At 43.5% G+C, this 12251-nt stretch overlaps 1 protein-coding gene across 3 annotated transcripts in view; it reads left to right on the forward strand.

Moving 5' to 3' along the window:
- Positions 1-12251, forward strand: part of PIGL (phosphatidylinositol glycan anchor biosynthesis class L) — a 102945-nt gene that overhangs the window by 62309 nt on the left and 28385 nt on the right. For all 3 annotated transcript variants that reach the window (XM_075561038.1, XM_075561036.1, XM_075561037.1), the window contains one exon: positions 1382-1472. In XM_075561038.1, coding sequence (XP_075417153.1) covers positions 1382-1472 — 91 coding nt within the window. The remainder of the gene's footprint in view (positions 1-1381; positions 1473-12251) is intronic.

Raw genomic sequence — 12251 nt, forward strand, 5'->3', positions numbered from 1 at the left:
GGGGTGTCACACCCAGGCCCCAAAGTCTATTTTTTATATTCCCTGGGGACTTCCTTGCTTTGCTTGCCTTGCTGTTCTGTTGCATGCCCTTAGTATTTTGCCTCAGAGTGGTGGGGTCATATTGGGCGCAATTTCCGCACTGTCTCCAATGTTGTCCCCTGTAGGGCCATGGGTCAGTGAGGGATGTCATGTCTCAAAGTGGGGCCAACCATATAGTCCTCTCAGTGCATTGGCTGCTCTGAACAGGGATATCATCCTAAGGCTTGTTGGGCCAGGATGTGCTCCACTCTCTCTTCCTCCCCCTTCATTTGTTCCCATGACATCAGACATGTCCCTCTCCCTGAGTTGTAGCTTCAGTGCTGTCCTCTGAAGTAAATTCTTCTGGGGGGAGGGGCAGCTGTCCATGTAGCTGGGATTGGGGCCAGCCCCTCAGACCTCTCTACTGGTTCCCTGCTTCATGCCGTTATGTTGTATTCACATCTGGAGCACCGGGTTAAAGTCTGGTTGGAAAGTAGATTCTTGCAGATGCACTTAGGCTAAAATTTAACACCTTATCAATTGATCTCCCTTATGATCATTTAAATTTGTTCTAGTTTTTAATGTTTGTTTTTTAATATGTTTTTGTCCTGTGTATAAAATCCAGAGTAGGTATATCTATAGAGACAGTGTGTTAGTCTGGGTTGACTAGAGAAACAAATTAATTGACACTCATGTATGCAAAAGAGAATTTTATATCAAGACATGATTATGTATCAATAAAACACCCAAACCCTGTCCAGATCAAGTCCATAAGTTCCAAATTAGCCCATAAGTTCAATATTAGCCCATGGATTCCTCTTCAGACTCAGAGCACATACAATGATGCCGAATGCAGGAAGATCACAATCCTGTGAGTAGAAAATCTTGTGGCCCCAGTGGTGGTGGAAGCATCTCCCAGGGATCTGGCTGCCATCAGTGTGTCTCCAGATAGCTTGTCATTAGGACTGGAAAGCAGAGAAAGGGTGTGCCTTGCCTCCAGGGAGGAAGAGAGGAGTTGCCAGAACCCTGAGGAGAAGGCCATGCCCACATAGACATCATTGGCTATGACCTGATTGACAGGCCAGACTCACCCGTCACTCAAGTTGACAGGAAATTATGTAACTGCCGCAGACAGTAACTGGATTAATGGGTCCTTAGAAGTATGGTAGGGGAGGTTAGGAGGAAATGGGGAGCTAATAATGATACGTACAAGAATGAAGGAATGGCCTAAAACTGATTGTGGTGATGATTATACAACTCTTCTTGATGTGATTGAACTCTTGAATCCTATGGTATGTGAATTATAAGACAATAAAACTGTTGGGGGTTATAAAAAGTGTTCATGTGTGCTTCTCCTTTTCAGAGCTTTCCCAGATGACCCAGGAGTGCAATGGGACACAGAGCATGTGGCCAGCATCCTCCTCAGGCACATAGAAGCTAATGGCATCAACCTGGTAAGGGATCGCCCTCTGTGGAAGGAAGGTGTGCGTTCCAGTGTGCTCGTTGGTTTCTGCAACCTTTGCTGTGGCTGTCCTGATCACTTTTGAGATTGAATATCTAGTTTATCAGTGTTCAGGTATAGGCTCAGGATTTTTCTAAATTATACCCTCTTTAACCCTCCTTATTCCTCTACCTCAGTCCTGCCACCGAAAAGCTCAGGTCACCAGGAGACTCTATTATGACTCTCACTTGTACAGAATTTTTCCCTTTACCAAGCTTTTTCACATTGAGAGTGTCATTTAAACTTTAGGGTTAGATGTTGTTATAGCACATGCTTTACATTGAGGAAACTGAGGTTTCCTGAGGCTCCGTAGCTTGTCCAAGTAGGAAAGTGAGAAATCTAGGATTGTAACCCTCCATTTTCCTTTCCAAGTAACACCTGGGAATAAATTTATGCTCACTGCGTACCAGTATGAGGCAGTGAACCAACAGAGAGGTCTGCGGCCCCTATCCCAGCTACATGGACCCCCCCCTCCCCAGAAGAATGCACTACAGAGGACAGCACTGAAGATACAGCCTTGGGAGAGGGACAAGGAGTAGGTCTGCTCACAATACACAGGAGCAAACTAAGAGGGAAGGAGAGAGAGTGTCCCACATTCTGGCCCACCAAGCCCCAAGGATGATATTCTTGCTTGGAACAGCCAGTGCACAAAGAGGACCATTGGGCCAGACCCACCATGAGACATGACGTCCCCTCACTGACCCATAGCACTAGAGGGGACAACACCAGAACCTTCTCGGACTCAACAAACAGACCTGGAACTATTTATAGGCTTTTTTCTTATGTCTATCTATATAAGATAGGCAGGATAAACAATCCTGAGGAGAAAACAATGGGCCCGGGCTCTGGGGGGACATGGGAGAGGGGGAGGTGGTGAAAGGAAGCGGTGACGGGAACAACAAGTCATCTAAAATCAAAGGCAAGGAGGACATAGAAGGCTTGGGGTTTGACCAAGTACAATGTAGCCAAGAGGAATTACTAAAAGTTAAATGAAGGTCAAACATGATGGTGGGACGAGAGGAAAGTAAAAGGAAATAGAGGAAAGAACTAGGAGACCAAAGACATTTATAGAGTATAAATACAGGCATGTACACATGTAAATATATATATTTAACAATAGTGACATAGATCTGTGTGTTTGTGTATGTATATGTATATATATGTATGTATGTATGTTGAGTATTAAGGTAGCAGACAGACATTGGGCCTCTACTCAAGTATTCCCTCAACACAAGAACACTTTGTTCTAATAACCTGGCATTCTGTGAGGCTCACTCTCCCAATAATATTACTGAAGACAAAATGGGTCCATAAGCAAATGTAGTGAAGAAAGCTGATGGCGAGGGGAATAGAGGAAAGAGCTGGGAGGCAAAGGTCATTTATAGAGGTCTAGATGAAGGCATGTACATATTGCAAATATACTTATATATGAGGATGGGGAAATAGATCTATGTGCCTATATTTATAGGTTTAGTATTAGGATGGCGGAAAGACATTGGGCCTCCACTCAAGTACACCCTCAATGCAAGAATACTATCTTCTATTAAATTGGCATTCTATCATGCTCACCCTCCCAACACAACTGCTGAATACAAAGCGGGTGAATAAACAAATGTGAAGAAAGCTGATGGTGCCCAGCTATCAAAATATACAGTGTCTGGGGTCTTAAAGGCTTGAAGATAAACAAGCGGCCATTTAGCTCAGAAGCAACAAAACTCACATGGAAGAACACACCAGCCTGTCTGATCACGAGGTTCCAAAGGGGTCAGTTATCAGGCATCAAAGAACAAAACAGCATATCATTGGGTGCACACCTCCATGATACGTCACTGAGGACAAACGGGTATATAAGCAAATGTGGCGAAGGAAGCTGATGGTGCCCGGCTATCAAAAGGTATAGCATCCGGGGTCTTAAAAGCTTGAAGGTAAACAAGTGGCCATCTAGCTCAGAAGCAACAAAACCCACATGGAAGAAGCACACCAGCATGTGCGATCACGAGGTGTCAAAAGGATCAGGTATAAGGTATCATCAGAACAAAAGAATCTTACCATAGTGAATGAAGGGGGAAATATAGAGTGGAGACCCAAAGCCCATTTGTAGAGGAATTAGGGGAGGAGATGAGTTAGTCAGGGTGTCAGATAGCACCGATGAACAATACAGCTTTCCTCTAGTACCTAAATGCTTCCTTCCCCCCTCCCTCCTACTATCATGATCCAAATTCTACCTTGCAAGTCTGGCTAGACCAGAGGATGTACACTGTGCAGATAGGAGCTGGAGGCACAGGGAATCCAGGTTGGATGATACCTTCAAAACCAGGGGTGTGAGTGGCAATATTGGGAGGGTAGAGGGAGAGTGGGTTGGAAAGGAGAACCGATTACAAGAATCTACATGTGACCTCCTCCCTGGGGGACAGACAACAGAAAAGGCGGTGAAGGGAGATGTCAGACAGGACAAGATAAGGCAAAATAATAATTTATAAAGTATCAAGGGCTCATGAGGGAGGGGGGAGTGGAGAGGGAGGGGGGAAAAAAGAGGACCTGATGCCAAGAGCTTAGGTGGAGAGCAAATGTTTTGAAAATGATGAGGGCAACGAATGTACAGATGTGCTTTACACAATTGATGTATGTATGGATTGTGAGAAGAGTTGTATGAGCCCCTAATTAAACGTTTAAAAGAAAAAGAAAAGACAGCTGGTGGTGCCCTCCTATTAAAAGATACAGCATCTGAGGTCTTAAAGGCTTGAAGATAAAAACGCAGCCACCGGGCTCGGAAGCAACAAAGCCCACGTGGAAGAAGCATGTCAGCCTATATGATCATGAGGTGTCAATAGGATCAGTTACCAGGCATCAGAAGACCCAGAACAAAAAAATCATACTAATGCAAACAAGGCGATGTCGAGTAGAGACCCAAAGCCCATCTGGAGACAATAGGACATCCCTTAATAGAAGAGTCACAAGGCAGGGAGGAGCCATCCAGGGTGCAGTATAGCACCAATGAAACATACAACTTTCTTCTAATTATTTGTTTGTTTGTTTCCCTCTAATTCTTTAATGCTTCTTCTCCACCACTATCATGATGGCAATTCTACATTACAAATCTGGCTAGACCAGAGGATGTGCACTAGTACAGATAAGAGCTCTCAACACATGGAATGCAGGACAGATGAACCCCTCCAGAACAGTAATGGAAGTAGTGATACCATAGGGTAGGGGGAAGGTGGGGGGAAATAAGGGGAACCCATTGCAATGATCAGTGTATAACATCCCCACCCCAGGGTGACAAACAACAGCAACATGGATGAAGGGAGACAGCAGATGGTATAAAATAGGAAAATTATAATAGTTTATAAATTATCAAGGGTTCATGAGAGTGGGGAAAGGATCAAAAAAATGAGGAGCTGATACCAAGGCCTCAAGTAGAAATAAAGAGAATGTTTTGGAAAAGATGATGATGGCAGCATATGTACAAATGAGCTTGACACGATGTATGGATTGTTATAAGAGCTGTAAGAGCTGGGAAAAATCAGGAGCTGATACTAAGGGCTCAAGTAGAAAATGTTTTGAGAATGATGATAGCAACAAATGTACAGATGTGCTTGACACATTTGTGCTTGACACATACATACATGGATGGATGTATAGATTGTGATGAGACTTGTACAAACCCCAAATAAAATGATTTTTTAAAAAGAGCTGTACAAGCCCTGAATAAAATGATTTTAAAATATTCATGCCCACCACAGTGAGAAAATGTTAGTCACAATCAGGACAGCATCATTTCTCCAGGGGAAAACTATGGGGCAATAGTGAAGATTTGCCTTTACCTGCAAATGCAGGCATGCCTAGCTTCATCAGTTGCAGCTCTGCTAGGAACTACAGGCCTATCTTGTCCAATGGTGGGATTTAAGGCTGCCAAGAAGCTGTCTGTCTCTCAATAAAGTTTTTTTTTAAACCTTCAAGGATTAATACCTAAAACTCCACCATGTAAACTCCATTCATTTAGTAAAGTTTTGTTTTGTTTGTTTGTTCTGGTTGGCTCCCTGCCTCTTGGACCCTTTCACCAAATTAAACTCCATCACCTAATTTTTAGCCCTCCTAGACAAGCTGTTCACACTGGAATTCATGGTTGGGAAGACTCTGTGGTACTGTTTTTGTTTTAAATACTCATTAAAATACAAATAGTCCTACTAAGTCAGAGGATAATATTGAGACCACACGGTGGGGAGTGTTTGGCTTTACCACCCCCGCAGTGGGGCAAACCCAGAAGGGAACATAACAGACCAGCAACAGGAGCAAAGCAAAGACACAAAACCCATGAGAAGGCCCCAAACTAGATTTCAGGCTAGGAGGGACAGTTGCTGGAACCTCCCAGGACCAGTGGGAAGATAGTCATAAAGGTCAGCGGATAGACCTGGAATTATGTATACTTGGTTTTTGGTGGGGGGAAGTTGGTAGTCTTTTTTTGTTTCTTTTTTTTTAATTAATTAATATTTTTATTGAGGGTGTTTTTTCTTTTCATTCACTCTTTTGTTTTATTCTTCTTTTGTCTCTGTTATTATTGTTTTGCCTACCAATATCAGATAGGCATGGGAAACAAACCTGAGAAGCAACAGGACTGACAATTCTGAAGGGACCTGCAGGAAGGAGGAGGTGCAGGAAGGATCAGTGAGCAAACAATGACAGGGGAATAACTAGGAAATTAAAAGTAACATCAAGGAGGACGCAGAGATTCCTGTGGTGTTAGAACAGCAGCAATCTAGCTGAGAGGAGTTATTAAGAGGCAGAAAAGAAAGGCAGGCATGATGGTGGGGGAGGAGGAAGGTAAGCGGAAACAGGAAAGAGCAAGGAAGCAAAGCTATGAATACAGGTATAAGCATAGGTGTGCACTTATGTAAATATATAAAATCATAAAAATGGCGGCATTGCACAGGCTGGTGCGCTTCTTCCATGTGGGCTTTGTTGCTTCTCAGCTAAGATGGCCGCTTGTTTTTTGATATTTAGGCACCATCAGCTTTCTTTGCCACATTTGTTTATGCACCCATTTGTCTTCAGCGATCATATTAGGGAGGTGAGCACACAATGATATGATTTTTTCGTTCTTTGATGTCTGATAACTGTGTCAGGAAGGTGAGCATCATAGAATACCAATTTAATAGAAAAAAGTATTCTTGCATTGAGGGAGTACTTGAGTGGAGGCCCAATGTCCATCTGCTACCTTAATACTAAACCTATAAATATATGTACATAGATCCATTTCCCCATCCTCATATATAAATATATTTACATATGCACATACCTTTATTTAGACCTCTATAAATGCTCTTTGCCTCTTAGTTCTTTCCTCTATTTCCTTTTACTTTCCTCTTGTCCCACTATCATGCTCAGTCTTCATTTGGGTTTTAGTAATTCATCCTGGTTACATTACCCTTGATCACGCCCTACCAGGCTTCCTACACCCCTCTCATCACCAGTTTGGATCACTTGTTGTTCCCTTGTCCCTGGGTTTGTTAACACCACTACCTTTCCCTCCACCTCTCTCTCTCCCATGTTCCCCTCAAACTGTCGGTCCCGTTGTTTTCTCCTCCAGATTGTTCATCCAGCCTGTCTCATTTAGACAGACCTGCGGAGATAATAACATGCACAAAAACAAGACAGAGCAAAACCAAGCAACAATATACAACAAAACAATAAACAAATGACACAAAACAAAACAAGAAAGAAAAGCTTGTAGTTAATTCAAGGACTGTTTGTTGGCCTTTAGGAGTGTTTTCCAGTCCATTCTGTTGGGGCACCAAGCCCTTGCCCCAGAGTCCACCTTCAGCATTCCCTGGGGACCTCGCCGTTCTGTTCCCTTGCTGTTCTGTTGCACCCCCTTAGCGTTTTGCCTCGGTGTGGAGGGATCAGATTGGGTGCAATTCCCACACTGTGTCTCGGATGTTGTCCCCTGTAGGCCTTTGGGTCAGTGAGGGACGTCATGTTTCATAGTGGGACTGGCATGTGATCCTCCCTGTGTGCTGGCTGCTCTAATTTGGAACATCATCCTCAAGGCCTGGTGGGCCAGAATGTGCTCCACTCTCTCCTCCTCCCCCTTCATCTGCTCCCTTGTGTTCTGATCAACATATTCAGTGCTGTCCTTTGAAATACATTCTTCTGGGGGAGGGGCAGGTGTCCACGTAGTATTTGGGATTGGGGCCAGCCCCTCAGAACTCTCCACTGGTTCCCTACTCCTCGCCGGAATGTTGCATTCACATCTTGGAGCACTGGGTTGAAGTCTGGTCCCTCTTTCCCTGTGGAAATATAAACAATACCCTCCCTTTGAATGGATTAGTCCCCTGTGCTCCCGCTACCCATTTCTTTCTTTTTTTTTTTTTTTCTTTTCCCCCTCTCCTTTTTAGTTGGCTACCGTATGTATCCCTGGATTTGGTCTGGTCCCTGCCATACTACCTGGTCCTCACCCAAGGAATGTTTGTATGCAGTAGCTTTTTCCCCCCATGCCTCTCCCCATGCCTCTTTTGCATTTTTTTTTAAAGCTTACCTCAACAGACTCGTTGTACTTGTCCTTTTGTGCTTGGCTTACTTCACTTAGCATGATTTCCTCCAGTTCTTCCCATGCAGTGATGTGCTTCATAGGTTCATCACTGTTTTTTAGCGATGAGTAGTACTCCATTATATATATGTACACAGCTTTTTAATCCATTCGTCAGTTGATGGAAATTTGGGTTGTTTCCAACTCCTTGCAATTGTGAACTGTGCCGCAATGAATATTGGAGCAAAGATTTGTTTGTTTCTTGCCTCTTCTGGGTATTTGCCCAGTAGGGGGGGATTGCTGGGTCATATGATAACTTGATTTCCATCTGTTTCAGATATCGCCAGGTCGATTTCCATAGTGGCTGTACATACTTACAGGCCCACCAGCAGTGCATGAGAGTTCCTGTCTCCCTACTGCCCCTCCAACACTTGTTGCTTTCTGATTTTTTTTAATTCGGCTATCTTTGAGGGTGTCAGGTGGTACCTCACTTGTGTTTTAATTTGCATTTCTCTATGGCTAAAGATTGGGAACATTTTCTCATATGTTTGTTGGCCATTCATATTTCTGCCCATGAAACTTCTGTTCGGGTCTTTTGCCCACCTCCTCAGTGAGCAATTATTTTTTTTTTTCTTTTTGGAAGCTAGCAGAGTATTGTAGATTTTAATAACAAGACATGGAAGAAGCATACCAGCCTGTGTAATCATGAGGTGTCAAAGGGATCAGGTATTAGGCATCATCAGAACAAAAAATCATATCATTGTGAATGATGGGGAGAGAGCAGAATGGAGACCCAAAGCCCATTAGTAGGCCCCTGGAATATCCCCTTACAGGAGAGTCTCGGGGTGGAGCCAAGCCATTCAGGGTGCGATGTAGCAACGATGAAACATACAACTTTCCTCTAGTTCCTAAATGCTTCCCCACTCCTCCACTATCATCATCCCAATTCTACCTTACAAATCTGGCTAGATCAGAGGATGTACACTGGTACAGATAGGAACTGGAAACACAGGGAATCAAGGGTGGATGATCCCTTCAGGACCAGTGGTGTGAGTGGCGATACTGGGAGGGTGGAGAGAGGGTAGGTTGGAAAGGGGGAACCGATTACAAGTATCTACATATAACCTTCTCCTTGGGGGATGGACAGCAGAAATGTGGGTGAAGAGAGACATCGGATAGGGAAAGATATGACAAAATAATTTATAAATTATCAAGGGTTCATGAGGGAGGGAAGAGGGGGGAGGGAGGGTAAAAAATGAGGAGCTGATGCCAGGGGCTTAGGTGGAGAGCAAATGTTTTGAGAATGATGAGGGCAGTGAGTGTACAAATGTGCTTTACCAAATCGATGTATGTATGGAGTGTGATAAGAGTTGTATGAGCCCCTAATAAACCGATAAAACACAAAGAAGACTCTATGGCTCAGAAAGATTTTTTTAAATAGTGTCATTGGCTTAGGGACATATGTTTATATGGTAATACACTGAGGGAGTGGATGGACTTTGGGTCTCTGATAAAGCCCTCCTTCAATGCAAGAACACTTTTTACTAACAACCTGGCATTCTGTGATGCTCACCCTCCCAACATGATCGCTAAAGACATAAAGAGTGCATATGAAAATGTGGTGAGGAAAGCTGATGTTGCCCAGCTATCAAAAGATACAGCGTCTGGGGTTTTAAAGGCTTGAAGATAAACAAGTAGGTATCAAGCAGAGAAGCAACAAGTCCACCTGGAAGAAGCACACCAGTCTCTGCTATCATGAGGTGTCAATGGAATCAGGTAACAGATACCAGGAGACCCAGAATAAACAAACAAACATATTGTTGAGAATGAGGGGCAGAGCAGAGACCTCAAACCCATCTGTGGACATCACCTCACAAAAGGGTCACAAGGAACGGATGAGTCAACCAAGGTACAGTATAGCACCAATGAAACAAACAATATTCCTCTGGTTCTTTGAGGCTTCTTCACCCCCCACTATCATGACCCCACACCTGCCCTTCAGTTTTGACTAGACAGGAGCATGTACACTGGTACAGATTAGGACTCAGGATCCTGGGATCCAGGTAAGATAAACCCCTTGGGAACAGAATTGAGAATAGTGATACCAGGAGGGTAGTGAGAAGGTGAGAGGAGGGGAGAAAGAGGGAACTGATCAAAATAATTGATGCATAATCCACCCCAGAGGGATAAACAACAGAAACGTGGGTGAAGGGAGACGACCGTCAGTGTAAGACATGAAAACAATAATAATTTTTAAGTTATCAAGGGGTCACGAAGGTGGAAGGGGGGAAAAAAGAGAAGCTGATATCAAGGGCTCAAGTAGAAAGTAAATGTTTAGAAAAATGATGATGGCAACATATGTACAAATATGACTGAAATAATTGATGTAAGGAATGTTCTGAGCTTTAAGAGCCCCCCAATAAAATGATTTTTTGAATACAAATCCTCCTAGCCTAGAAACATATTAAGCTTTGTGTGATCTGAACATCCTGAGGTACAGAGACATTTTGGCAGGCCATCAGGAGACTCTCCCAAGTTTGTGTCCCAGAAAAGTGATTTGTGGCCCTTCTCCAAGAAGCCTTCCCTGACTCTATCAGCCCTGGTTGGAATTCCTGCAGTAGTTCCGGTCTGCACTGATAACATGGCACATGTTGCTCTGTATCATTTAAAGCCTTTGTCTTCCAACCTGTAATACAAGCTCCATGCGGGCAAGGATTGCACCACATCCCTCTTTACTAGAGCAGGGCCCCAAGACAGTGCTTGTCACAAAACTGCTGCAACTATCTACTGTCACTTTCCCTGGGTGGAGATGTTTCCTGTGTGCTGAGCTGCTTAAGTTCATTCAAGAGCATCAGATGACCTTTATCATCAGGATAACCTTGAATTAACTAATTTCTGTAAACAGGGAAATCATTTTAAGACACCTTTGTTAACAATTTACTTTTGACACACCTTGCTCTTCATCAGGAAGCGCTCGCGTTATCATGGTAGTGTGGGAATAATCACTCACCTGTGCTGCCGTGCCCCAAGAAAGTCTAGGAACATGCCGTGTGGCCAGCACCGGCTGTATTGATCTAAGTAAAAGGCTAAAGGGCAACAATTTAAAGGTGGGTTTATTTTGAGTTCTCTGTAAGATAGCCTGCAGGTAAATGACTCACTGATCTGTACTTTCACACAGCCCCTGAGGCCTGGGATTAGAGATTGATTGATACAAAGCAGGTGAGAAGTCACTAGGTGGCAGAATCCCGTGTGTAGTTCAGGATTCTGAGGAGGGCCCTAGGTTCCTCCTTCAGACCTAAATGCCAAATGCATGATGAGAAAAGGGAAAGCGCCAATACAGAACCGTAGCCAGAATAGGAGAAGTGCAGAGCTTGGCCAAAGGAAAATAATAGTTCCTACATGGGAAGAAGGTGCTTTGAAAAATGTACCTCTGAAAAAAAAAAAAGAAAAATGTACCTCTGTAAAAAGCTGCCCAGAAGCTTGGTAGTGTCTTCTCTGGGCAGGCTAACCCCTACTTCAGCCTATTATTCAACTATTATATATGAATATTTACTATATGATATCCACTATATTCTGTGAACTAGGACTACAGCAATAAAGCCAAACACTTCTATTCCCTGCTCCCTCAAAACAGGATTTCTCAATGGTGGTTCTACTGACATTTTGGGCGAGATCAATCTGTTACCTACCCATTAGATGCCAGTGTGGCATGTGTACACACACACCACACCAGTCATCAAAATAAAAATTCTGTAAACATTGATAAATGTTCTCTGGGGCAAAATCACCTTCAGTTGAGAGCCACTATCTTAGAGAAACCAGCCTCATTAGATTAGATTTCCTTTGAACAGATTTTTTCAACTTAAAGGAAAAAAATATATGTAATTCTGTGAAGAATTACAGACCCCACTTTTATCATGTACAAGTCTGCAGTCCGAGGAGCTGAGCAGAATCCAGCTCACCCCTTAATCCAACAAAAAAGAAAAACAAGTCCACTACCATCAAGTCCATTCCAGCTCAGAGCCACCTTATAAAGAGTTTCTGAGACTAAATCTTTACAGGATCAGATAGCCTCAACTTTCTTCTGCAGAGCAGCAGGTGGGTTTGAACCATCAACCTTGTAGTTAGCAGTTCATCCCTTACTTGACAGTGCCACCAGGGTACCAAAAAAGAGAGGGGACTATGAATAGATGTAGATTAAGAAAG

The sequence above is a fragment of the Tenrec ecaudatus genome, chromosome 10, assembly GCF_050624435.1.
Source record: "Tenrec ecaudatus isolate mTenEca1 chromosome 10, mTenEca1.hap1, whole genome shotgun sequence".
NCBI lineage: Eukaryota > Metazoa > Chordata > Mammalia > Afrosoricida > Tenrecidae > Tenrec > Tenrec ecaudatus.